Source organism: Crocodylus siamensis, chromosome 15 (genome assembly GCF_052110815.1).
Source record: "Crocodylus siamensis isolate JL-2025a chromosome 15, ASM5211081v1, whole genome shotgun sequence".
Classification (NCBI taxonomy): Eukaryota; Metazoa; Chordata; order Crocodylia; family Crocodylidae; genus Crocodylus; species Crocodylus siamensis.
The window spans coordinates 46483736-46511445 of NC_143409.1; the positions used below are offsets into that span (position 1 = coordinate 46483736).

A 27710-nucleotide genomic window follows, 5' to 3' on the forward strand; every position below is an offset into this window, starting at 1 on the left:
TTAATAGAAGTCCTTGCCTGCTGCCATGAGCTCATAACCGCCTGCCCCTTTTCTCACACATCAGCCTCAGCACCTCCTCACACCAGAGACCTGGGGCTAAAGATCTGCCATTTGCCAGGGAAATACAAACTCATGCTTTCAGCTCTGGAGGTTCACAGGTCACAGCCAAGAGGGTACCCACACGGGAATGCCACTATGAAGGTATCCAGCCGTGTACTCCCAATGGTACTAAGGAGTGCAGTACAGAAATACCAGTGCACTGCTAGTGTACCCTATAAAGCATTCGTAGTGTGCCTGCAGACAAGCTGTTTTCTATCAGGATAGTAAAAATACCTCCCACAAGTGATACCAGCTGCACCAGTGACCATGTGGCTTTGCTAGTCTGAGTATATCACCATACAAGGGGTTTCTGTGCATGCAGCTCTTCAGCCCTCTGACCAATATAGGACACTGGCTGGGGCCTGCAGTGTACAACTAAACCTGGTGCATATGACTCTGCAGCTGTTCCTGGCAACTGCGTGGGGCCAAGACTCATTACATATTTCCAAATATTTATTGTTGAGTTCAAAAGCCATATTTGCCCAAATCAAAGAAACGTCAGCAATTAACCTTGTTTCATAGCAGAGCTGGCCCACATCTTTGTTAAACGAAGAGGTTTAGTTTCCCATTAAAGATTTGCTCCCCACCCCCAGCAGAATTTTTTCACAAAAGTTGTTGGGAGGGGAAAAAAAAACCCTTTTCCTGAAAAGCATGTTGTAACCATTTTATTGACATTTCACAGGAAACACTATGGAAATTACTATCAAAAGAGTTATATTTTTACTGAAAACCCCGTTTTTGGTAAATTACACAAGTGCTAGAACCTTTTTCATGAAATTCTTATCGAAAAGCTTGTTTCAAACATTTTGTGAAAAATTCTAGTAAAATGAAAAAGACTTCATGTAGAAAACTGCAAAATGACAGCAACTTAAACATTTTTTGGAGCTGCTCAGATTCACAGTTTAGCTGGTGTCTTCCTCTCTGTTGTTTTGTTTTATTTTTTAGTTATCTCACTCTAAAAAAAGAAGTCACTGGTGGGTTGGGGTTTTTTTACTATGGGGAAAAATACATTTTTTCACCCTTGCATAACTCCGTAGCAGGTGAATGAATCAAGCTGAAACCTTAAAAGGGCAAATTAACTTCAGGCAGATGTAAAGCTTGGAAAATACCGGAACTTATTCAAGTTGCAGAGGGTATTATGGAAAATGCATTACAACCTTAATTACAGCAGTTGTAACCAGACTTCACAATTATTAACCATCATTATTATTAATAATAAACATTTAGATGCTGCCATAACATTATATGCTGTTTTACAGAGGTTAAAAACAAGGTAAATTTCCTGCCCCAAAGAGCTTACAATCTAGGGGCTTGATTCTATGCTTGATCACAATGTCCCGTGGTATTCATGATACAGGATCAAGGCCTATTTGAACCAAACCTAGGACATGAAGCTAGATGAAGGAAGGAGACAAGGAAAGGGAAGATGGGCATTACGAGAAATTATATGCAACATAAGCCATAAAATAACAGATCCAGTCATGTAAGCTCTGATCTTTCTAAGCTGACGATAGGGTAGGAGAGAACATTTTGGGAGGCGAGTGGTGATAGTTTTAGTAAATGTGGTAGATGCCCACATGCTGCATTGGACTGATGATGTCCCATGGCTGCTCACCCTTTCACTAACAATCCAGATTGCCCACGCTTTCTTCTAACTCCCCTGAGCAGCCTCCTCCATCTGCCAGAGGAAACCTCCCCTTCCTCATAGATTTTTTCTTTCTAGGGTCAGAAGAGACCTATTAGATCACTGAGTCCGACCCCCTGCCCATCTTTCCTCCAGGTGTTTAAAATTGCTCCCAAGATGACTCTGAACAGGCTACCCTCAGTCTGGGGAAGGGATCTATTTCCTGTGGATTTAGTTAATATTAACGATGATCATTTGTGGCTAGAATTCAAGCGTTATATTGGAAATAGCCTTTTCAAATGGTTTTAGCCCTGGAATGTTTCATTTATGAACAGTCAAGCTCTGGTCAGGAACCGGGAGCCGATAGTACTAGGCAGTACTCAAATACAGGATAAAAGGATGACACCTGCCCCAGACTCCTTCAGCTCTGAAATATTGAGCTACAATACCCCAGGTCATCGGACCTTAAAATCGTGACATCGTTATGTGCAGCCAAGTGTTTTTGGTCATTCTAGGAAGCAAGATGCATTGGTCATGACTTTCTTTTCCTGGTGAGCCCTGCACATGGTACTAAGGCATATGACAAATATTAAAAATAACGATACGCTTGCTTTAAAAAATCTTTTTTGTTTTTAAAAGAGAGCTCTAAAAGTCCCAAACCACATATTTTATATATAATTTATTATTTACAAAATCAAAAAACCTGGGGAGAGGGCAAATTCGCCAGTGGAATACCCAGTGGGAAAAGCTGCATAAGGAAATCACAAGATATCCATGTCTCCAGTTAAAAGAAAATGAAGCCAAATTGCTTGAACTTGTTCAAACTTGATCCTTTAGAACTACAGGGATCTAAAAACATGAGGTCAGATTGAAAAAACAAACAGAGCCAGTGAATCTCTTTACATAAATGGAAAGAAATAATGTCGGCTACTGAGAGAATCACATTCTCCTCTTGGAGAGAATACCAGTAGGAAAGCTCAGATTGAGATTTTCACACCTTGTCATTCCAAAATGAAACAGAGAGAAAATTCACAGTCATAACATGAAGGGATGACAAGGGATTTGGGTGCAGTATCTCTAATTCTTCTTGAATTGCCTTGGAGTGAAACACTCCTGGCCTGAAATTAGAAAATTGCTGCAAACCTTCCTCCAGTTCCTAATACTGTAGTTTTAAGGAAATGACTTTCTTTATTACAATGGAAATGTATTTAGGATTCCTGTGGCTTCTGCCAATCAATGTCCCTCAGCAAGAGCAAATAGAATTGATGAAAATAAAGAGTTGCCCTGAATTATTAACAGGAAGAGGAAAACTGTTAAATGATTAAGACAAGGATATCTCTTTTATCACAATTTCTTGCTGATTGTGAGTCCTAACCAACAGTCTCTGTGCTACTTTATTCCTTCACTGTTTTTAATTTGTTGCTTAGTTGTGTTAGAAAGTAATTTCTGCTGGTGACAATTTTCTCTTTTAAAAAAGTACTAATTAGAATAATCTTAAAACTCCCCTCCCCCCTCCCTCCCCGCGCGCACAGAAAAACATGGCATATTCAGAGTACGTGAGGCTACTTGGTAATAGAAAGGACATTTCTCTGGGATTCTTGCTAATATTTGCCATGTGGACATGCACAGAGACATTAACCAGATCAAGTGTAGAGGCACACACTATATAAACATATACTTAATTGCAGTTCCTGTCCAGACCAGCTGCAAACCTGCTCCTGATGAATAGCAAGAGGGTTTTGATGATATCATTTGTTGGACCATCTGTCTAATAGTTAGTCCAATGAAAGGTATCACTAAAAAAACATGCTTTTCATGTATTTCCTGGACCATCATGGCCACAACAACACTCTAACCCTTGTTTATGAGGGTTGTTCACAGGGTTTTTAAGAACCAATGCGGGTCATCATTGACCACAAGATGAACATGAGTTTGCAATGCGATGCCACGGCTTGTAGAGCGACCTAAACGCTGGTTTGCATCCATAGATGCTTCTCAAGCAAATCCCGGGACGTCATTCTCCCCTTGTGCTTGGCCTTGGTGAGGCCGCAGCTGAAGTACTGCGTCCAGTTTTGGGCTCTACAATTCAAAAAGGACGCAGAGAAGCTTGAGAGAGTCCAGAGAAGAGCTACGCGCATGATCAGAGGTCAGGAAAACAGACCTTACGACAACAGGCTGAGAGTTATGGGACTCTTTAGCCTAAAAAGGCGCAGGCTCAGGGGTGATCTGATGGCCACCTATAAGTTTATCAGGGGTGACCACCAGGATCTGGGGGAACATTTGTTCACCAGAGCGCCCCAGGGGATGACGAGGTCGAATGGTTATAAACTCCAAGATTGTTTCAGGCTGGACATAAGGAAGAATTTCTTTTCTGTCCGAGCCCCCGAGGTCTGGAACAGCCCGCAGTTGGAGGTGGTTCAAGCACCTACATTGAACACCTTCAAGAGCAAATTGGATGCTTATCTTGCTGGGATCCTATGACCCCAGCTGACTTCCTGCCCTTCAGGTGGGGGTCTGGACTCGATGATCTTCCAAGGTCCCTTCCAGCCCTAAAGTCTATGAAATCTATTAAACCACTTATTTAGGATGCTTTAGAGATGATTCTGCTTTGAGTACAGGGTTAGACTTGATGACCTCCTGAAAGCCCTTCCAGTCCTACTTTTCTATGATTCTATAATGAGCAAAGCAGAGGTGAAGAGAACCAAAAAAACCTATGGCAGTATTTGCTTCTTTTTTTTTTTTTTTTTTGGTAAAAGGACATACTGGTCTGCTGGGTGACATGGAGCAAGTCACGCTTTCCCTCTAAACTGTGGATCATGATTCTGAGCTCTTTAAGCTCTATGGCATCATGCTACTATTTATGAGCTGGTTTTTAGATTTAGAAGGGGGAGTTAGATGCCCCTTGGCAATTCCCAGCTTTTATATCACAATGCAATAGCATGTGTTACACTCTCTTTCTTTGCCAGAAGAATCCAATTTTAGTGAAACCTTCACCCTTTTCTTTCACAGTAAAGCAGTTTCATTATCCAGCTTACCAGGAAGAAGAGCCAGAGAAGCCCATGGAGATGAGATGCTCCTGCAGAAAAAGTGCTGTAAATTCTGTGGTGTCCCAGAAGGAACTTCTCCTATGGGCAGGTTACCTCATCACACTTATGAAAGGGTTTTGGCCCTTTGCTGTTAAGCGCCTAGCACTTGCCACTGTCAGAGATGGGGCCCTGGGGTATGAGGGCCATGTATCTGGTCCAGCCTGCCAGTTCCAGTTCTGATGTCTTCAGTTCCATAACTCTTAAAGCCCCCAGGAAGGTGATAAGAGCTGGTATTTTATTTCAAAACAGTCTGAGTTTCATTAGCTGCCTCCCCAGTGGTTTCAACCATTTTTTTTTACATTTTACTTTGCCTTATAATAGTAACAAGCTTTTGAAAGTGGACAGAAAAAGAGACTGAATAACATGAAAGCCCATAGGTAAACAAGTTGCAAGATGAAAACCAGGGTTTCAGAGACTAGTTTGTTCATGTCCTGTTGTTCTTTGTGACGATTTGTACAACATTTTGTTCATGTGGGTGTTCAGTGACCCGTTTGATTAGCAAGGAACAAAATGTGTATTGTGACAAAAAAAATAACTGGGGAGGGAAAGAGTTTTTAAAGGTTAGATCCTCCAATCAGGCAACAGAATCTAAACCATGTAATAGTCCTTGTCATAATACTATGTAGCCGCTGACATACGAAGGTGATGAAGCCCATAATAGATAGATAGATAGATATGAAGGATGGACAGAAAGATACATACAGGAATAGACGCATAGAAGAGAAGGGGGCCATATGGGGATAGACTTACACACTAACAAGAAGAGGTATGTTTTGGGATGAATGGACAGATAGGTGGGTAGGGTGGCAGATAGATGGACAGATAGCACAGGTCAAACAGCAAATCACAAATACTGAATAGCTGACAAAATACTTGCTACATTTTGTGAACAATTCCTATTTCAAGTCTGTTCAGAAAAACTACTCAAATTATTTCAAATAACAGACATTTTCTTATCAACGAACACTGGCTTGCAGGAAATTTGCTAACAGAAAAAAGAAATCCAGTGAACTCTGTGAAATAAATGGTATCCACAGCCAGGCTTGTTTAACATCATCTTCCACCCAGCGGCGCTGGCCAGCAGTTATGGCTGGAGTGGAACAGTCCCACTGCATGCAGCAGTGGTGCACAGGAGCTTGGGACGGGACACGAAGGAGAATCCCATTCTGGGTGGCTGGCCCTGCTGCAGGTGCTCTTCAGAGGCAGAAGGCAGTTGCTTCAGTCCTTCCACAATGGGCTGCTCACTTGAGGTTACTGCTCCATCCCATTGAGGACCTCCAGATTCACAGTGCCCATGGGCGCACTGGGGTCAGCACCATCGACACTCCCTGCAGCACCGCCTTCTCACGCTGGCAGTGTCCCAGGTTCTTCGGCTCGGTGGATCTCACTGGAACACAGCCCAGGGGTGTTCATCTATAGCTGCTCTTTGCCTGGGTGAGTGAAGGGAGACATTCAGGAAAGGCCTAGAGAGAGCAGCAAAAGGAGCCCACAGCTGGCCCCACTCTTCTGGGATCACCATGGGTTTCTTACATGAAGAAGCTAAAAAGTGCCCTGTCAAAGACCAGGGCTGAAGTCTAGGAAGGCTAGTTCAAGGCCTCTAAGTCTGCTCTTTGCATGGTTTGTCTTTGCCACAGCTGTCACTGGGCTTCTGCCTTCCAGACTGGAGAGGCTGCCAGGAAGGAGACAGGCTGCTGTCCAGCTGGGATGTCCATGCATTCAGCCCCTCTGGCTCTGAGTGACCTCCAGGGCTCACCCGCAGCCAAGGCTCTTGCATTCTGCTGGTGAGTCTGGGAATCCCCCAAACTTGATTCAGTCCCATGGGGCAGGGAGAAGAACAAGCTCCAGATGAAGCCATGGCCAGCTGGAGCCACGGAAGCAAAGACAAGGTGGCTCACAGCTACTCCTTCTAGACCCAAATGGGCAGGGACCATTGGGAATGAGTTGGGTGTGGTGACAGCTGAAGGGGCAATGGTGATGGGTGGGTGGGAGGGACTGGAGGTAAACTAACTCAACCCACAGCACCTATCTCCTCCCAACCTCCAATTCCAGCCCCTCACTAGCGGGAGATCCAGCTCCAAGACAAACTGGAGCTCATGGGTTACTTTTATTTTTGGTTTCAATGTTTTGTTCATGGTGATTCGTTCCCATCAGGCACAGTTCTGTCCCCGTGCCATGCATGCGCAGGGGAGGAGTGAGGGTTCCCCCCTTTACTCTCATGGCCAGATCTGGGATCACAACTATATGTGTCTGTAGGCATAGAGGCTATTTACAGAGCAAAGCAAGAGCAACAACCCCTGCTCTTCGAAACCCATCAGCTGCTAGATTCGAGTCTGAATAATGATGTATGAAAGAGGCAGAGCTCAGTGCTGGGAAAGGAGTCAGCTCCATGGCCCTACAGAAGCAGGAGTAATGTAGACAAGATGTGCACACGCACACACACACGCTCTCACACGTGCACTGCTGAGCAGTGCTGCCTTCTTTCCCTCCTTCTGCCATGGAGAAATCAGTTCTAAGGAGAAAGGAGCTCAGCCCATGGCCCAGGCTCAACTCAGCCCTCCAGCTAGCCCTCTCTATGAAAGGCCCAGTGAAGGTGCCACAGCTGGGGCTGTTTTTGTGATGTAGCCCTCTGCTGTGCTGCAGATGTGGCATGACAAAAGGCCCCTGATTCTCATTTACAGTGACCTCTGACAAACAGGGCCCTTGAAGAGGGTGTGATTGTAATCTACAGCTGCCATCAGTGCTGGCTTAAGGTGAGGAGCAAGGTGTGCATGAGAAAGAGAGCCAAGCTGTAAGAAACCCCAAAGTAACAAGCAGACAACTGCACACGCACTCAATGATACAGGCGCATGCACTCATATGACACATGTGCATGCACACTGGTTAAAATGCACACCCACGTTCCTTGAGCCACCACATATCCTTCTACCCAGTCTTCTTAGCAAGTGTTTCTCCCAAAAGCCAGCTGCACTCCCCCTAGGTCACCCTGCTACCTCCTGCTTGCTCCGCTCTGCCCCATGCCCTAGCAATCACACAGTTCCCTCCCCCCAGCTCCTGGGGGTCCCTTGCTGCAGGGAATGGGTGATTCAAAAGGTTGGAGTGGGGTAGTGCCACAGGGGCAGGAAGGTGTCAGTGTTCTCTCCTGAGTGGGTCCTCTCGTGTCTTTTGTGGTGGGAACTGCGACTGAAGCTCTTCCCGCAATAAATGCAGATGTAGGGCTTCTCCCCAGTGTGGATGCGCTGATGTTGCGTAAGGGTAGACTTGTCGGTGAAGCACTTCCCGCAGTCGGGGCATTTGTAGGGCTTCTCACCTGTGTGGATGCGCTGGTGCCGGGTCAGGTTGGAGCTGACGCTGAAGCGCTTGCCACAGTGGGTGCACGTGAATGGCTTCTCTCCCGTGTGGATGCGCATGTGCTTGACCAGGTCCGAGTTCTGGGTGAAGGTCTGCCAGCACTCTGCGCAGGTGTTGGGGACCTCCAGGGTGGGGGTTTTCTTCTTCACCTTGATCTCCTTAGGCTTGGGCGGGGTGCCCTCTGTGCCACGGTGCATGCACTTGCCCCGGCCCTTGGCGGGTGGGTTGCGCAGGTGCCGCTTGCGGTGGGAGCTGCGGCTGAAGCTCTTGCCACAGTCAGCACACTTGTAGGGCTTCTCACCTGTGTGGGTCCGCTGGTGCTGGGTGAGGGTGGACTTGTCGGTGAAGCTCTTCCCACAGATGGGGCACTTGTAGGGTTTCTCGCCCGTGTGGATGCGCTGGTGCCGCACAAAGTTGGAGCTGACGCGGAAGCTCTTCCCGCAGTAGCTGCACTCGTAGGGCGTCTCACCCGTGTGGATGCGCTGGTGGGTGATGAGGGTGGAGCTCTGCCGAAAACTCTTCCCGCAGTCCGTGCAGATGAAGGGCTTGTCCCCTGTGTGGATGCGCTGGTGGTTCACCAGGTCCGAGCTGTGCAGGAAGCTCTTGCCACACTCTGAGCAAAGATTGGGCCGGTCGCCCTTGGGGGGTGGCTGGTAGACGATCGGCTCCTCCTCCGGAGGACTCCGCTTTGGCTTCTCCGACTTGCGCTTGTTCTTGGTGGGCTTCTTCTTCTCTAGGTTCTTGGCCAAGTTGGCCTTGGACTTTTTGGGAGACATCTTGGGCAAATGTGCAGTCTGGAGAATGTTTCACCTTCTTGCGCTCCCTCGCAGTGTTGTCTTCTGCTGGAACAGAGAAGGAGCCCAGAGATCAGCTGTTATGGCGAGGACAGGGGGTCGAGGGCTGGAAGGGATCTCCTTGGTCCTCAAGTCCGGTCCCTGGCTATCGCAGGCAGCCACATCACACAGCCTTGTCCCTACACTAATCAGGCCCAACTCCCAGCTGGTGAGGTTTTTTGGGACCACCTTTCCTCTGACAAACTTCTTCAGCACCTCACTGCTCTGATAGTTAGAAACCTGCTCCTGGTTGTCATCCTAAATGTAATCATGGCCCAGGTGCACCCATCTCTTCTTGGACTCACATTGGTCTTAATAGTCCTTTTTCTCCCTGTGCTATGTCTCATACCTCCTCTTAGCCTTTCTTTGGCCAGACTAAGAGTGCCAAGCTTTATCAGTCTCCTCCTAGAACAGGTTCTTCATGCCTCTGATCATCCTGGCAGCCCTGATCTGCCCTGCTTCGTCTTTCTTAAACACGAGTGTCTGTGGTTGCCCCTCAGTTTTCCAGATTTACTGTCCACTGCCCTGTTAGTGCAGCACTGAGCATAACAGGTTTCAAAGCATTACTGTTATGACAGACCCTGCTCCTCAGACCTCAAAAACATAATGAAATCATTAGAATTCATGGTTCCTACAAAACGTGATATACCTCATCTAATGCAACAGATGCACTCACAGAAACTCTGTTGGTGGAACTAAGCAATGGCTAGGCTCCAGAATGGACTTGCTCATTTGTGGTAATTTCTACTCCTTTCTGTCCCCTTCCCTTTGAAGTGATCAAATTAATTAACAGAATTAGGTTAGACTAAAGATGTAGTTCTAACTTGTACTGAGCTCGGACTGTAACTGCTTCTTTACCAAAGCTGAGGAGGAAGGGCGTTTGATATCGGGAGGGTGTCTGACATCTCCAGCTATACAGGTTTGTCCAATAAAAGCTACTGCCTCCCCTCGCAAAGCCTAAGAACTCAATAAATAAGACAGGTGTGAGGAGTATCAAAAGGGAAGTGACTTGAAATCAGACAAGAGGTCAGTGGCAGAGCTGGGACAGGTACCCAGGTGTCATCCCTTCCAGGGACATCCCCAGATTATTGGGTTACACCACCCCTCCGCTTAGCTTAGAGCCCCACAGCCCCTTGTCACCAAAGTGCCACATTGCCTGACAATCTCCAAAGAACGTATCTTTTTATGGTAGAAATGTTATCATCCCATTTGCACAGACTGGAGACTGAGGCTAGGTCAAGAAGCCTTCCCACGGTCACACAGAAAGTGTGTCCATGCTGGGGACTTAGGTTCAGACTGGGCCTCTCATCCAAACAATTCTGCTCTAGCTCAGCTGCCACTTAATACATTTGCTTTGCTAGGTGAGGGTCTCTGGTTTATACAATGCAGCAGGTCAGACTAAATAATCCCACTGATCCCTTCTGGTCCAACTGCTCTGCGCTACACTGGAAGAAAGGAGACCTCAGAGAGAGGAATGGGAATTTTTAATACTTGTTGATAATTTATTTTAGAATTTCCTAGGGTTTTTTCCATGGCACAAGCATGGCAATCACCAAGACAGTTTGAACCCCTTCAAGCATGTAAAAACAGCAGAGCTCATGGGGCAGCAGCACGTTCCCTCACCAGTGTGGGGACTAGGCAGAGGCAGGGACTGCCCACTCCAACTTTTTGAGCTGTGCAAGGAAATCTCAGTTTTCCATTTACTGAACAATGGTCAGAGGCCATGCTGACCAGTGCCATGTAAGGACCTGTGCAGCGAGGGAGAGCATGCTTTGCTGTGTTTTATGTTCAAAAACCATCTCTGAACAGCGAGCAAAACTCTCAGTGCTGTTCATTATTCAAAATACATGGTGACAGGACCTACCACCCCACATCTGGCTTCTCAGGACTGGGGATATCGCCCCCCGCCCCCCGGTGCCCTGCTGCTGCAGTGTATCTAGGTCAGCATTGCTATTTCATAGCTGTACTGGAATCCGGTTTATTGACTTTTTAGCATCCAATATCAGCTACTTCAGGAGAGGGAGGGAGGAGTCCTAGAAAGGATATTTATGAAATAACCTGCTCATCCAGGCACCTCCTTTCTAAGCCTAGACACTCAGAGGCTGATTTGTGCCCTGAGGCAGGGGAGCCGATATCCCTTATAATACTTGTGAACTGTCAATGTTGGCAACTGATGTCAATAATAATAATAATGGTTACAGCCCATAGGACACATAGTTTTGTTTCTACTCTTTCATCACAAGGCCTTGCAAAGAAATGCTTGTCTGCTCATGAGTGGTTACAGCTCCAGGAGCCACCGAACCCACTGGGACTTGATTCCTAACAAAGCCTTTGGGAGCCACCCCATGTGATTCAGGGGTGCCCCCGGGTTTTGTATCATACTACACACACTTAGCCCTGGGCAAGGGTCTGTATATCTCAATATGTACAGGGTATCCAGCAATGCAACGCCTGAGCAGCTCACAATTACAAATGGATTTATCCTCACAGCTCCCAATAAATAAGGCCATTATTTCTTCTCTTTTACAGAGGGGGAAAACAGAGGCACTGGGCGAATCTACACAAGCTTATCGCTATGGCAAGGTAGCGCCAGTGGGCACTAACTGTGATGCCATCGGTACTGCGCAGTAGCAATGCACTGCTGCGCGGTACCTCGCTGCTACTGCACAGTAGGGTCAGAAACAACCCGTGTGCAGCCGGGACTGTACAGTACCAGCACGTATGGCGCTGAAGCACGTATTAAATGACTGTGCAGTAACAACTGTGCAGTGGGGCTCACGTGTAGACGCTCCCACAGAGAGATTAAGACTAACACTCTCAAAGATGATGAGTGATTTTGAATGCTGTGATTCCAGGTCAAAATTGAGACATCTGAGCAGAGCTGGTGGGTGGAGGGGACCTCAAGCTAGGTACCCAAATTCCTACCCATTTTAGAAGATCTTAGGTATAAGGGATTTGCTATATGTCACAATGCTGATTTGAGGCAGGGCTAAGAAGTAATCTCCCCCCCCCCGCAACACACACACACTGCTCCGGATTTACTGCCATGTCTTGTTTAAGAAGACAGGCATTCACAATCCATCAAATGCTTTATTCAAAAACCTCTTGGACTAATATTGCAGAGTGCTTAGAAATGCACAGAGAGGGAGTGCTGGCATGGCGAACACAGCCGAACCGTGGTGAGTCAGGGCTGACAGAGCTGAACAATTCACCTGTTAGCCCAGCTCTCATGCTTGGGCATACAGGTCACTCCGCTGCAGGGGACTGGCACCAGGCCTGGGCAGAGCTGCAGTCCTGCCCCCGCTGCAGGCCAGCTGCTCTGGGACTCGCAGCCAAGGGACAGGGAGGTAGGAAGGGGCTGTGTGTGCAGAGAGCCCCTGTCCTGCCTGTCCCCAGCACTTCCCCGAGGTCTCTCTCTATTACCTGGAGTCTCCGGCTCAGGAGCTGGTGTCGGCGGAGCCCGGGGCTGCCCTGGGGGCTGGTGCCAGCCACCAGAGAAAGGCTCCCCCCAGGCTGGGCACCGAGGGGCTGCGGTGGGGTCTCTCCCCAGCTGGGAGAGCAGCAGCTGCCCAGTGCAGGCTCTCAGATCACAATGGAGGAGGCAGCAGCAGCAGCAGCATCTGACCCAGGAAGCTCAACCCTGATATCCTGAGCAGCAAAAATAGAGAGAGAGCAGCCTCCCCTCCCTTAGCAACAGCCAGAGCCCTCTAGCGACAACAGCTCCTGAAACCCCCTCCCTATCCTCCCCCTTTGGGAAAGACTCCCGCACAGGAGGGATCTGACCACAATCCTTCCGGCACAGGCAGAAGGTGGCACCAGAGGATCAGAGCATGGATGCGCTGCAGGACAGGTGCCAGGACCAGATATTTCTGAGGGAAGTGCTGTGGCACATGTGCCACGTGCCCCCACGTTTCATTTCTGTCTTGAGTAGAGGTTGATTGAATCCTAAAATGCAGGGTGAGTGTGTCTTACACCTTAATACACAGTGGACTGATCTATTGCGCATTAGAGCATCACAGCAAAAACCGTGCTAATGCACTAATGCACAGTTGAATTAGTCAACTGCTCGTTAAGTGTCACAAAAAAAGTTCACCTTTGCTACTGTGCTTTAGTGTAGCTACTGTGCCTTTATCCAGTATCTCACATTAGAGGTACTAAACTTCATGCACAGTAGCAAAGGCACATTCATGAACGTGTAGACACACCAACTTGAACACCCCTTGCAGAGTGCTGGGTCAGGAGTAACACTCAGAACTGCACTAACTGAAATCTGTGGCGTGAGCAGAGGTACTGCATGTTTGCGGCATCTTGTAGAGTTCTTGCTTTCAGCGGCTTCCTGTGACAATGAGCTCAACAGTCTCCTGACACATTTAAGTAAAGTTAATCCTCTTTTACAGCAGTTACAGACTCGGTGGTGTCTCAAGGTCCCTGCCAGCACAATTCTCTACGATCCATTGCTGTGTGGCAAGGTATTTCCTTTTACTGATTTTGAATTTGCCACCTTTTAATTTCACTGATTGTGCTTTGGTTCTGTGCCAGGGAGAACAAGAGCTCCCAATCTTTGGACCATTATTTTATTTTACTTGTATCATACCCTGCCTCTCTAAAAGTAACAATTCCAGTCTTTTCAGTTTTGTCACATAAATTTCCCCAGGCCTTCAGCCATTCAACCTTTCCCAGAAATATTCTACAGTCTTTTGGAGGGGAGGGTGACCAGTGTTGCATGTGGGCTCCAGATAAGGCAGCACCACTGTTTAAATAAAGACATTTTAAGACTCTCTCCAGTATTTCATGTCAATCAACCCATCTCTCAGGCATTCTAACCTTTTGCTATTTTTTTTTGGACGACAGCTGCACATTGTGTAAATGTTTCCCCTGAACTGCCTCTATTAGTCCCTTCTGGTGACGATACAGTGAATTTGGCCTTCGAATTTTAAATAATTTAACATTTTTCACTCCAGTGTGCATTGCTTTGCTGACACTGAATTTCATTTGTTGCTGTGGTGCTCATTCCCCTCCCTTGGTTAGGTCCCCAGAAATGTCCGGAGCAAAAGTACCAGAAGTATGCGTCTCCTGCTGCCATCCAGGGCTCCTGACAGCCCCATGAGCCAGATGCCCATCAGGCTCATGTTGGGATCCTTGGACTCTCGTATATACAAGTTACAGCAGGAAAGACAGAACCAGGACTCCTGGGGTCTATGGAGGGCTGGATTAACCCTTTAGTGGGCCCTAGGCAAACAAACTCGTGGGCCGTCTTAGGAAGCAGCCGCGGCGGTGGCAAGGCAGTGAAGGGGAGGGGAAGGGAAGGGAAAGGAGGTGGACAGGGCCATTTGTGCCACCGCCGTGGAGGGAAGGACCAGGACCTCCAGCAGCTCAGGGCCCTAGGCATGTGCCCATTATACCTATGTGTTAATCTGGCCCTAGGCCTATGTCTGACCTTGGCAGAGGAGTCTGATTTAGAGGTTCTGGGAGAAGCTACCTGCAAAGTTAGCACTTGTGTCCTGCAGGGTAGTGTGGTTCAATCTCTCCTCACTTGCCTTAGGGACCCAAAGTCATGGGAGGAGAAGGGGGAGTGATACCTGTATTTGTTTCCTTTTGGAGGTGAGATATGAAGCCTTGCTCTGCAACAGGGGCTGTGAAGCATACAGCATTTCATAGAGTTCACATACATTAGGGCTGGAAGGGACCCTGGAAGATCATTGCGTCCAGCCCCCTGCCTCAGCGGCAGGAAGTCAGCTGGGGCCAAAGGATCCCTGCAAGATAAGCATTCAAATGTTTCTTAACAGTGTCTGGAGTAGGTGTTTGCACCACCTCTGAAGGGAGTCTATTCCAGGCCTTGGGGGCTCAAACAGTAAAGACGTTTTTCCTTATGTGCAGCCTAAAACGGTCATGGAGGAGTTTGTGACTGTTGGACCTTGTCATCCCTTGGGGCACTCAGGTGACGGGGTATTCCCCCAGATCCTGATGCACACCCCTGATGTACTTACAGGCTGCGTTATTATGCCAGAGAGGGGAGCTTTATGCTCATGATGTCCTGGCCCCTGCACCCAAGCACCCTGTTTTCTGAGCCAGAGATGTCAGAGATGCAGCCCGAAAGCCAGCTCCAGCTTGCCAAAACCTCACCCTGGGACTATCACCAATCTTTGCAATAAACAGCTCTAAACTCTAGGGCCTTTCTTTGCCTGCTTCAGGCACCCAAAGGCCACCTTGAGCTCCCCAGAGAGGAGGGGTGAGAAGAGAAGAAGACCGGGGTGTGAGGCTGATCAGAGAATTCCTCCAGCAAGGGGAAAAATGGAAAGGACAAGATAATGAAGAGTGCAAGGAAGGGCCAGCACATGCATTTACTTTTTAAGACACTCTGCAATTGTCTAGATGGTTATTTAAGTTCAGGGGCCAAAAAGGAACATTTCAACTTCAAGTGAGACAGCAAAAATTGGACTCTTGATAATGACCTTTCTCCTTCCAGCTCCCTAATCCCAAGTCAAAAAGTCAATTTTAGCACTCCTACTCTGCACTAATGAGTATTGTAATAGGGGTCAGGAAGGTTTTCCTCCCAGCAAGTACTGGGACTCCAGGACGAAGCCTTCTCCAGATCCCTAGGTTTGCCCCCACATGCACTGCATCCACAGAAAGCCTCCAGCTCTCCATACCATCTGCTGCTCCCAACAATCCTTGCCTGCCTCATGCCCTACTCATCTAAGCCATCCAGTTCCCCTGACTTGCGGTTGGATTGGACCTAGCACTCCCTAGAGCAGGCGTGTCCAACCCTTTTGAACATGCGGCTGGATCATGAACTTTTTATCACCCAGTGGGCTGGCGAGCCATATTCAAAGACCTCACAGGAAGCAGTATCACATCACCCCCACCCCGGAACGAAAGTACAATGTTTACTTTTGTTTCCTGTCGCAGCACCTCGGGCCTCAGAAAATGGCTTGGAGGGCCGCATGGCAGCCCACAGGCCGTATGTTGGACAAGCCTGCCCTAGAGTGAAAAGGATCTGTGTCCCGTTTCATACACACTCGTAAGCAAGCCAAACCCTGGACCTGAGGCCATACTGGCACTTGTAAACCATTTCTAACTCCCTTCAGTCAACTGATCCCTGCTGCCATGGGTCTAAATCAGAGCCAATGTCCTCTAGAAGCAAGAGAGCCCCTATCCTATTCCCCATGCCCCATGCCCAGAGCCAGTCAGTCTCACTCCTTTCTGGTCTGGGCTGGGAAGAGAATCAACGCACTTTAAAAAAAGAAAGACCCTGTATCCCATTCTGCATGACCACAGCCAGCTGGTTCCCTTGACTTGTGCCTGGATGACTCCTAGAAAGGAAAAGCTTTATGTCCCATTCCTGCTTCGCCTGAGACATCCCTCTTCTGAAGAAATAAGGAAATGGATAATTCAACAAAAAACAACCCAGTATGGTCATATGTTATGGTATAAGTGTTTATTTCCACTCAGCAGTGAGCATTCATACAGTGTAGAACTAGCCCAAGTCAAGACAAGCATAAAAGAAATGGAAAAGGTGAAAGTGGTCATGAGGAGGAGAGGGCTCTAAAGAAGTGCTTCTCAGCCAGGCACATTGGGGTCCCATGAGATTTTTCAAGGGTACTGCTGGATGCTCACAATGTTAGCACTGTTAGGTGTGCAAACACGATTCACAAGATAAACTCAGAGATGTCAAATAGGAATCCATGGCGTTAAAAAATATTCTGACTGTAGATTCATAGATTCCAGGGTCGGAAGGGATCTCAGTGGGCCATCTGGTCCGACCCCCTGCCCCTGGCAGGAAAGAAAAGGGTCACCAACCCTGGGGTCATGTGATCCCAGCCAGGTGCCTGTCCAGTCTCCTCTTGAAGACCCCCAAGGATGGGGTGAGCACCACCTCCCCTGGAAATCATAGAAAAAATTATTAAGGAACACATCTGTAGAAGTCTGCTGGCTAATGTGATGCGGAGAGGCAACCAACATGGGTTTATAGCAGGCAGGTCCTCCCTGACTAACCTAGTTTCTTCTTACAACAAGGCCATCAAATGTTTAGATGCAGGAGTTGAGGTGGATGTTATCTATCTGGACTTCAAGAAGGCCTTTGACACGGTATCCCATATCATCCTTATAAATAAACTGAGGGGATTTGCCATGGATGATTATACGGTAGACTGGGGAGCAAACTGGCTCAGGGGTCGCACTCAGAGGGTGGTGGTGGATGGGTCGTGTCAACCTGGAGAGATATGGGCAGTGGAGTCCCTCACCTCCCCATTTCAGATCCTGGCAACCCTGACCGTGAAGAACTTTCTTCTAATGTCCAGTCTAAACCTACCCTCCAGTAGCTTATGGCCATTGGTCCTTGTCTTTCCAGGGGGTGCCCTGGTAAACAGATCGTCGCCTAGTTCATGTTGCTCTCCCCTTATAAATTTGTACACTGCCACAAGGCCCCCTCTCAGCCTTCTCCTGGAGAGGCTGAAGAGGTTAAGGTCCCTTAGCCTTTCCTCATAGGGCCTTCCCTGCAGGCCTCTAATCAGGCAAGTGGCTCTTCTTTGGATCCTCTCCAGGTTGTCCGCATCCTGCTTGAACTGCAGCATCCAGAGCTGGACACAGTACTCCAGCTGCAGCCTGACCAGAGCCACATAGAGGGGGAGAATTACTTCCCTGGACCTGTTTGTGCAGCACCTATAGACACATGACAAGGTGTGATTGGCTCTGCCAACTGCTTCATCACATTGACAACTCATGTTCGTCCTTCAAAGATCTCTTTCTGCCTCAGTGTGCTGAGAAGGTCACCCCCCAGCCTATGGGTATGATGGCAGTTCTTTCTCCCTAGATGAAGCACCTTGCACTTGTGCTTATTGAATTGCATCCTATTGCTCTCTGCCCATTTCCCCAACCTGTCTAGGTCAGCCTGGATCTGGTTCCTCCTCTCCAGGTTTTTGTGTCATCCGCAAATTTGGACAGGGTGCTTCTCACCTCCTCATCCAGATCACTGATGAAGATGTTGAACAGCACTGGCTCCAGAACTGAGCCCTGAGGGACTCAGCTGCACGCATCTTTCCAGGTTGACACGACCCATCCACCACCACCCTCTGAGTGCGACCCCTGAGCCAGTTTGCTACCCAGTCCACCGTATAATCATCCATGGCAAATCCCCTCAGTTTATTTATAAGGATGATATGGGAGACTGTGTCAAAGGCCTTCTTGAAGTCCAGATAGATAACATCCACCTCAACTCCTGCATCTAAACATTTGGTGGCCTTGTTGTAAGAAGAAACTAGGTTAGTCAGGGAGGACCTGCCTGCTATAAACCCATGTTGGTTGCCTCTCCGCATCACATTAGCCAGCAGGCTTCTACAGATGTGTACCTTGATAATTTTTTCTAGGATTTTCCCAGGGATAGAAATAAGGCTGACTAGGGATTTTCCCAGGGATAGAGATAAGGTCTATAGTTCCCTGGATCCTCCTTCCTCCCTTTCTTAAAGATTGGGATGGCATTGGCCCTCTTCCAATCCTCCAGGACCTGACCCCAGCACCATGAGTGCTCATATATCCTTGCCAGTGTTTCAGTTATGACACTTGCTAATTCCTTCATTATCCATGGGAGGAGTCCGTCCGGTCCCGGTGATTTGAACCAGTTGTGGTCTGAGTTCTTTGCAACAGAATAATTGTTTTATTATTTTTCTGTAGTCAAAAATAGGTGAAAACTAAGAGCTGGCATTTTCCAAGGGGCGCCTTGAGTCTAATGAGGAGTGCCATGCATCTAAAAAACGGTTGAGAACTACTGCTTTACAGAGTCAAAGACAAAAATGGAAATTCTCTCCTTGGACCATCAGTAGGAACCTAGTGGGCACCAGTATGTCCATTAGACATGGGTTCCTGAAATCTTTCCACTGATTCAATAGATTATCTTGTATCCTACTTCCCATGCTGCTTGTCATCACTTGGCCTCATCTCCCCCTATTTCCTGTGACTCAGCCCCGGCCTCCTCCATTATCCTTTCTGCTTCCCAGACTTAGCTCTACTCTCTGTATTCTCACCCAGTCCCTTCCTTTGCAATTCTAGTTGTGGTATCTCACCTCCTTGATCCCCATTGCCAGCCCCTAAATCCCACCTTCTCCAGCTCTACCCCGCCATTTCCCACCCCCTGTCCTACCTCTCCTGTTCCCTGATATTTGACCTCATCTCCCCTTCCAAACTTCATTGCTCAACCAATACCACCTTTCTCATTCCTCAACCCCACTTCTATTTCCACCTCTGTGTTATGCACAGGACACTTATGTCTGGTTCTTCCTTCTCGTTCCAAATTACATTTTGAACAATTAGGCACTCCTGCTCTGTCGGGAACCAGGGCACCAGCAATCGCAACTGGCAGCAAACGGATTGAAGCAAGCGTGGCCCAGATCAAATCCCAGAACTCTGAGTGCCGCTCTCAGAGAACAGTTGCTCTGTCCCCATGGCAAAAAAGGAGACATCCAAGGAGGCCAAGGATATTATGGAGAAGTTTATTTTGCATAAGCCCCCCACTCCAGAGGATATTGCAGAACCACCCACACCAGAGTTCTCTGTGCAGGTAGCAAAGATAAGGCACTATCAGAGACTGTGGGGTGTAAAGAGTTGGTGCTGGGGCAAGCACATTGCTTACGTTGTATTAGTGCTGCATTTCAGAGCCCTAAGGAAGCACCTGAGCTGCTGAAACAATATTTAAATACAATGTAAAACCGTTTGAATCTCCTACTATAGTGGAGGGGCTGATGGCAATGTGAGTGCTCTCTTTCTACTAGGGAAGTAGCAGAGAATTGCAGACACCAAGGTTTGCTCCCATACCAACTGAATGAATTGAAAAGATCCTCAAAATTGTGAAAGGTCTAGATGACAAGGGTATGACAGGACCTGACCAAAGGAAAAGCTATTTGGATTCTCTGAGTGAATGAAGGAGAACCAGGTGATGTAATTTGATGAAATAGGTCATTGCCTATGCGAGCTCAAGGCTCTCTGAACTAAGATGCTGCCTTGCCCTACCCTCTACCTGACTTCAGACAAACAGAGCTAAATTACAACAAACCTTTTATCAAATAGCTTTGCAAGAGGCTATCAAAGAAACTTAAGCAGTCACAGGGTGAATGGAGAAGTACTGTTATGCCCTAGATTCTGCCTAAGAGAAAAGAAACAAAAAACACGGCTAAAAGGCAGAGGAGGTTCAGTGAACTGACAGAGATGGGTAGTCATTGTTAGCTGATGCTCACAGATGAGAAGCCCTTGTTGATTGCTGCTCAAGCAAAATCATACTGTTTGGTGAATTAGCCACAGACCCTGAGCACCTGGGTACCGTGTCTGGCTCTATCACTGACCTTGAGCACGTCACTCCACTCCCTGTGCCTCCATTCCCCCTCCCTTCTCTATTTAGATTTAGCAGATCTATATAGTTATATGACAATAACAAGAGTCTCCATAGTAAATATGAAAAAAAAATCCAGTACTAGTTTTGGAAAGGATATAAGATTGTGCCTCAGGGCTTAGACCAGGGGTGGGCAAAATGCAGCCCAAGGGCTGGATGCGGCCCACCAGGCCATTCTATCCAGCTCATGGGGCCCCTAAAAAATTTAGAAAATTAATATTAATCTGCCCCGGCTGCCTGTCACGTGATGGCTTGCCGAAACTCAGTAAGCAGCCCTCTGCCCAAAATAATTGCCCACCTCTGGCTTAGACCATACTATTGGGATTAAAAGGCAACTTTCCCTAGAGACAGCTTATCCTGTAAGAGCCAGCTGCAGAGTTTCTTACACCTTCGTCTGAAGCACCTGGTACTGGTTTTTGTCAAATTATTGGGATTAGAAATTCTTTGGAGCAGACACTATCTCTCAGCGGATGTTTGTATGGCACACAGCTCAATAGGGCCCTCATTCAGTATGGAGGGAGGGAAGGTCCAAAGTGCTGCTATAATGCCAATATTTAATATGGTGTACTTGGAAAGTATATCTGCTACATTCTTGAATGCAGGGAGAGAGATGCTAAATGGATCTCGCATACATTAACCATTTGGGAGGAAGTTAATTAGCTTTCCTAAGGAGACCTCTATCTCTACAAGTATTCTCAAAGATGGGAGTGTGCCACAGACATTTCTTGTGGATCTGCTCACAAAGGACAATGAGGAAGGAGAAGGGAATCACTTCTGTGAAAACAAATTGCAAAAAAAGAGAAAGTGCCTTTTGCAGGGGTATAAATGAATGCATCTACATGTGCACTTTAATGCACATTAGACTATTTAATGTGCACTAAAGGCAGCATCTACATAAGACACAGATTGCGCAGTTCTTACTGAAGAACACACAAGTACTAAATGACTGTGCAGCAACCGCAGTGAGTTACTGTGCAGTAGCGTTGCTGAGCAGCTCTTAGGTGACATTGACTGTGCAGTAGCTTATAACTACTGTGCAGTACTGCCATGTCACGCTTCATGCCATGCGATGCTGCTGTGCAGCAGTAACAAGCTACCGCGCAGTCAGCATCTTGTGTAGACACGGTCAAATTGTCACAAAAATGTGCTCTTTAGATAATGCACATTAAAATAAGCTAATGCTCATTTTTCTAGTACCTCACAATGGGGGCACTAGATTTAATGTGCATTGCCTAAAGCGCATTAATGAACATGTAGACGTACCTTACATCTGCCAATTGTTAATTCAAGCAGTTCAGAACAACTGAGCCAGTGGCCAGAGCCTTGTGAAGCAGGTATAAGGTACACAGAAGGGACAGAACCTAGAAGATAAAAAAGGGGAGGGGATGTCTAAGAGCTGGCATCTGAAAAACAGTGACCACCCTAGTCTAAGTGGGAAAGAGTTTTCAGTATTAGCTACAGTCTGAATTAAAACCAGCAGACTATATCGGTATAACCACCTCCCCTGCTTCCCTCCATCATATGAACACTTATGAGTGGCTTTTTTTCTGGTTTTGGTTCATCTCTTGGTATGGGCCTTAACCTACATTGAAAAACAATGGCTCGCTTCTACCAAAATAATAATAATGTCCATAAAGGGAAGAGGTGAACTATACTGGCATAACTAATACTACTTACCCATGTAGCTACAGCCTCTGAAAGGGGACAAAGATTTTTAGAAACACACTGGGTTTTCTTTTCTTCTATGCGTCTCACCTGGTATCATTTAAGAAGAATTTAAATCTAGATAGATTTTTCTATTGGGTTTAGGGTTTACTGGGGTTTTTTTTTTCTGTTTTTAATGCACCTGACATGGTTTTAAAGAAACAGTAAGAGCAAAACCCAATAAGGGCTAGACTTTTTGGATGATTTTGCTTATGATCCCAAATAATGCAAGAGTGTTTTGTTTCTGGCTCTGCCACTAACCTGCCAGTTGAACAAGTCCCTTTGTCTATGCTGTCCCTTTAAACAGTAAACTCTTTGGTGAAAGGAGCTGTCTTGGTATGTGTAAGTCTGGGGCCCTGATCTTAATTGCAGCCTTCAGATGCAGATTCAATAACATTAACAGTGATAGCACTCCCTTGGGAAAAGCTAAGAATAGTGAAGGGCATCTGGAACCTCACCCCTTAGATATCTTGGTCCAAAGAATATAGACAAAAGTCTGACTGACTCCAAAGCGGTGCTTGTGTCAGAACAAAATACAGGGAAATGCTGAAGAAGTCAAAGGAGATGGAATTTAGAGAGGCTTACAGTGACAAACAGAGTTCCCCGTGGTTCTGGCTTGGCACTTATATTAATAGATATACCACCAATTGGAAGAGAGGGTATGAAGGGTGGTGGTAACATTTGTAGATGACAGAATTATTTTAGCTTTTTTTTGTATAAATGAAACTGAATGAGTTTAGAGGAACTCAAACAAAGCTTAGGGTGTGGGCCACATGGTGGCAGATGGAATTCAGTGCAGGTAAGTGCAAGGTAATGCACACTAGACAACAAGATACCTTCATATTTTTAATGAATACTTAATTTATCTAGGAAGTGCTTAATACTATGATGATGAGTGCTATAAAAACCTTATGATAGATAGATAGATAGATAGATAGATAGATAGATAGATAGATAGATAAGTTTTATAACTCTTCATCTACTTCAGCAGGGACTGCTGTTAAATATTAATGACACTACATGGCCAATTGAAAAGAACAATATGAAATATTCATACACATTAATGGGGTAGAAATTAGCTGTAATATCTCAGCAAAATATACCAGGTTGTGTTGGTAGACAGCTGAGTGAACAGCTCTGCTCAGTGTGCAGAGGTGATTAACAAGCAAACAAACACAAGATCTTTAAAGAGCATCTTGTTGTTTATAACAGTACTACGGAGAATACTGATGCCAATCTCTGAATTAAGGGTGTGTTCAATGTTGGTGACTCCATCTCAAGAAAGATATAGGAGAAACTGCAGGTGTCTAGAGATGGGTTAGGAAACTAAGTACATGACCAGGAAAGATGTTTTGTGGCTGTGATGGTCCAGGAAATGCAGTTAGGTTATTTAACTCACCCTGTTCTGCCTTTTCCCCTAGACCTGAGGAAGGATGCTTTTTGCCCAAAAGCTTGTTCAGTATCTCCCAATTATACAGTTAGTTCAATAAAAGATATCACAAAAACACCTTAACTCAGGTCCGAGAGAGACTTTTGTACAAGGAGGGCACATCTACACATGAACACTTACTGCACAGCAATTTAGGTTACTGTGGAGTAACTGAAAATTACTGTGCAGACCAGGCACGCATCTACATGTGCTCACACATACTGCACTGTAACTATGGTGACTTACACCAGCTTGGGTGTAAGTTTGCTACCTGCATCATGCAGGTAGCAAATTTATGCCCGAGTAGTTACTGTGTAGTCACGTTACTGTGTATGTGGGCTGACTTGGAGTTAACTTTACTTCCAAGTCTGTCCACACACAGTGTTACTGCGCTGTAATGCCTGTGTGTGTAGACACCGGCTTAAAACCTCTTACTATGCAATAATTTACTGCACAGTAACTTATTGCCCAGTAAATGCACATGCAGACATTCCCAAAGAGTCTAAAGAGATGAGGGCCGTTTAGTTTAGAGAGAAGGTTAATGAGTAGGAATATGACAGAAGTGTTAAAATAACAAGAACAAAGGGACATCGAGGAAACTTGAAAGACAGAAAACAAAACTGATAAAAATAAACATTATTCTACGCAATACATAAATACCCCGTGGAACACACTGACCCCAGGTGTTACAGAAACCAACAGTCAGAAACACATTAGACATTTATACAAATGATAGAGCTGTCATCCCCAGCAACAGCAAGGACAACATTTATGAGGGGCGCTTAGTAGTGAGCAGAAGCCAGCCACCCATTGCCTGGGAATAGCCAGCAGTCTTCCCCCACTATACGTTATTGGGAAATTGTCTGTTATGGGAGTTTTGGATTCTCCTTTGAGGTATGTGGCACTAGCAACATTTGGAGATGGTGGGAGGACCAAAAGGACAAGTGGTCTGATCCTGTAGGGGAGAGGCCATTCCTGGAATGCTGTGTCCAGATCCTGTGTCCACGAGTTAAAAATGATGTTGCAAAATTGGAGAAAGTTAACAGAAGGGCTACAAAGAATGGTCTAAAATATGCCTTTCACTGAGACACTTACAGAGGTCTGCCTGCATAGCCCATTGAAGGGAAAGTTAAGGATAAGCTAATTAGTCTGCAAGTACCTACGTGAAGAGCGGGTACAAGCTGGCTCTTTCACTCAGCAGGCAAAGATCCAGTGTCTGAGAGCTGAAAACAGCAAAGTTCAGCAAATAGGCAAATTTTAGAGCAAGGGTAGCTAACCAGTGGAGCAGACATAGTGGACTCTCCATCATTGGGAGTCTTTAAATTGAGGCTGGCCATCTCTTATTAAGAAATATGATCTAGCTCAAACACAAGCTATTGAGTCTGTGTGATGGAGGAGGTCAGACAGGATGAGTTGCAGTTCCTTCTGTTTGTAGCACCTAGGAAATCTTCTGAGGCAGTTCCTAATCGTCCAGACAGCAGATCCCTCCCAAAGCAGATGGCTTTTCCCCAGCCTAGCCCACCCCAATCCCTGCATAATCCTCAGGCTTGGAAGCCTTCAATATGCCTGAGTGGCGTAGGTCAGTAGTGGGTGCTCTCCTTTGTGGATTTTCTCATGTCTCTTGTGGTGGGAGCTATGGCTGAAGCCTTTCCCGCAGAAGGTGCAGATGTAGGGCTTCTCGCCTGTGTGGATGCGCTGGTGCTGAGTCAGGGTGGACTTGTCAGTGAAGCTCTTCCCACAGTCAGAGCAGGTATAGGGCTTCTCGCCTGTGTGGATGCGCTGGTGCCTGAAAAGGTTGGAGCTGACACTGAAGCTCTTCCCGCAGTCAGTGCACTTGAAGGGTTTCTCGCCTGTGTGGATGCGCATGTGTTTGATGAGGTCTGCGTTCTGGCTGAAGCTCTGCCAGCACTCTGTACACGTGTTCAGCACCTCCACCTTCTTCCTGGGCTTGGGCTTGGCCACCGTGCCTTCATGTTGTGGTGAGGGACACTTGCCCAACCTCTTCCCCACAGGATGGCGCAGGTGCTTCTTCTTGTGGGAACTACGGCTAAAGCTCTTCCCGCAGTCAATACACTTGTAGGGCTTCTCCCCCGTATGGATGCGCTGGTGCTGCGTTAGGTTGGATTTGTCACTGAAGCTCTTCCCGCAGTCAGGACAGGAGTAGGGCTTCTCGCCCGTGTGAATGCGCTGGTGCCGGCTGAGGCTGGAGCTCACGCCAAAGCACTTGCCACACTCTGGACACTTGTAGGGTTTCTCGTCGGTGTGGGTCCTGCGGTGGTTGATGAGACTGGAGTTCTGCGTGAAGCTTTTTCCACATTCGATGCAGATGTTAGGGCTCTCCTCTGTCTGGGTTCCCTGGTGCACCACAAAGTCCTTGCGCTTCTTGATGCCCTGCAGAAGTCTAGGAGGTTTCTTCTCCATAGGCTCTGTTTCCCGTTCCTCAAGCCCAAACTGGCTCTCGCAAGACAGGTTCCTCTCTGGGCTCTGGCTGAGGTCCCTCCTGGATATCCTGAATGACATCTTCAGTGGTTCCACTTTGCCAGGCCAGTGACCCACCTCTTTAGCATCATTCATGCCCCATTGTTGGCTGGAAAACCAAAACAGCTCTTCAGCTAATTTCTTTTTAGAAACGATTAGTGTTGATGGAGCATCAGATAGGAATGTGAGACCCACCTACATGTTGCCAAAGGCTCAGTCACTTTATTGCAGGCCAGACCCAGACCCAGGCCCAGACCCTCCCACTGGGGCTAAGCTCAGGAGGCATTTCTATCCCCAAACCACCCAGTAACAGACTCCTTGGGGCTCTGACTAGAAGGGAATGAATCCAAGGAGCTGCTGCAGGATAGTCCTCTAACACTGACCCTGAAGGTAACCTTAGTAGTGGGGGCACCACTTCAGGAGCAAGGGCTGACTTTTCCTTCCCTTGTTCACAGGGAAATGACTCCGTGTGGAGCAGGGATGGGAACCAGGAAACTCTCTCCCCATTCATCGCTCCTGCTGCCTCTTCTAGTTTCTCTTTCCCATTCTCTCTCCTTCGCCCTCTCCCCTCCTCTCTGCCTAGAGTTTGTTTTTGCGGGGCATTAACTCTCCTGGAGCTCCTGACCATGCGACCAGGAGGGAGAGCCCCTGCGCGCCAGCCGCAGCTCTGGGACTCGCAGATCCCCAGGGGCTGTGTGTGCAGAAAGAGCCTGCGTCCTGCCCGTCCCCAGGTCTCTCTCCATTACCTGGAGTCTCCGGCTGAGGAGCTGGTGTGGACAGAGGCCGGGGCTGCCCTGGGGGCTGGTGCCAGTCACTAGGGCACAGAGAGGGCTTTCATGAGGAAGAGCAGCAGCTGCTCAGCGCGGGCTCCGGCTCACAATGGAGGCAGCAGCAGCATCTGACCCAGGAAGCTCAACCCCCATATCCTTAGGAATGAAGCAGCCTCCCCTCCCTCTGCAGCAGCCAAGGGCAAGAGCCCTCTAGCGACAGCTGCTAAGGAGCCCCTCTCCCTGAGTCCCGCAGCCCGGCCAGGGGCTGGCCTCAAGGACACTTTTCTTCTGCGTGAATGAAGCAGAGCAGTTCCCAAACCTGTGCTTCCTGCTGCCAGCAGCCTGGGCGCCCCCAGCCTCCTGGATCCTCTGGACAACTCCTGCCTCCGGCTTCCTGAGCATCATCTTGCTGCATCGGAGGAGAAAGGCCGTTTCAGCGCACGAGGCGTCTTGCTGTTACTTGTAAATAAAGCATCACAGACGGCGCCTCTTTCCTCCATCCCTGAATAAGAAACTGAGAAACCAGCATGAACCGTGGAAGTGCTCTGCCCCTCGCTCGTCTCCATCTCGCTGCCCATCCTCCCAGGGGGTGGCGTGGGGATCGCCCCGAGGCCTGCGAAGCACAGATCAGTGCAGCTCCAAGTCCACTTTGAACCAGACAGTCTGGTTTTGTTTGCTTTCCGGGTAGCACCATCTGTTCCAGCTCCCTTAGGGTGGGGGAAGCTAGTATAACTATGATTTTCTGAAGGGGTTGCAGGTGAGAGAGAAGAGCAAACGAGGAATTCATTCAGCAGGATCTGTGAGGAGGACTGGGTTGGGGGAATTCATTTGAGATTTGGCAACTAGATTCAACAAATCTAGATTGGACATATTTAGTCTTAAATGTAGCATGGATGGGAGTTATGTGGGACTAGAAGGAAGAGCATAAGATGGAGGAAATGTAGCTCAGTGAGAGGGTTGCT

General features: G+C 47.4%; 2 protein-coding genes across 5 annotated transcripts; both read right to left on the reverse strand.

Annotated features, from left to right (window-relative positions):
- Positions 1 to 749: 749 nt before the first annotated feature.
- Positions 750 to 12704, reverse strand: LOC149852555 (uncharacterized). Of its 3 annotated transcripts, XM_090030095.1 has the most exons (3): positions 12414 to 12704; positions 8117 to 8999; positions 750 to 6239 (listed from the first exon to the last, which is right to left on the reverse strand). In XM_090030095.1, exons 2-3 carry the CDS (start codon positions 8931 to 8933, stop codon positions 6223 to 6225), a joined length of 834 nt encoding a protein of 277 aa, XP_089886221.1. In that variant the 5' UTR covers positions 8934 to 8999; positions 12414 to 12704; the 3' UTR covers positions 750 to 6222. The 3 variants fall into 3 exon arrangements, with proteins under 3 accessions (XP_089886221.1, XP_089886220.1, XP_089886218.1); XM_090030094.1 differs by having other exon boundaries at positions 750 to 8996; positions 12414 to 12700; XM_090030092.1 differs by having other exon boundaries at positions 750 to 8999; positions 12414 to 12700.
- On the reverse strand, positions 750 to 27659 carry LOC149852556 (uncharacterized). Of its 2 annotated transcripts, none has more exons than XM_090030103.1 (3): positions 26725 to 27659; positions 21631 to 26173; positions 750 to 6239 (listed from the first exon to the last, which is right to left on the reverse strand). In XM_090030103.1, exon 2 carries the CDS (start codon positions 26072 to 26074, stop codon positions 25058 to 25060), a length of 1017 nt encoding a protein of 338 aa, XP_089886229.1. In that variant the 5' UTR covers positions 26075 to 26173; positions 26725 to 27659; the 3' UTR covers positions 750 to 6239; positions 21631 to 25057. The 2 variants fall into 2 exon arrangements, with proteins under 2 accessions (XP_089886229.1, XP_089886227.1); XM_090030101.1 differs by having other exon boundaries at positions 21631 to 26087; positions 26725 to 27657.
- Between the last annotated feature and the right edge of the window lie 51 nt (positions 27660 to 27710).

Excerpts from the sequence above, each read along its gene's own strand:
- LOC149852555 (XM_090030094.1), bottom strand. The coding sequence starts at position 8,933 with ATGTCTCCCAAAAAGTCCAAGGCCAACTTGGCCAAGAACCTAGAGAAG.
- LOC149852556 (XM_090030103.1), bottom strand. The coding sequence starts at position 26,074 with ATGAATGATGCTAAAGAGGTGGGTCACTGGCCTGGCAAAGTGGAACCA.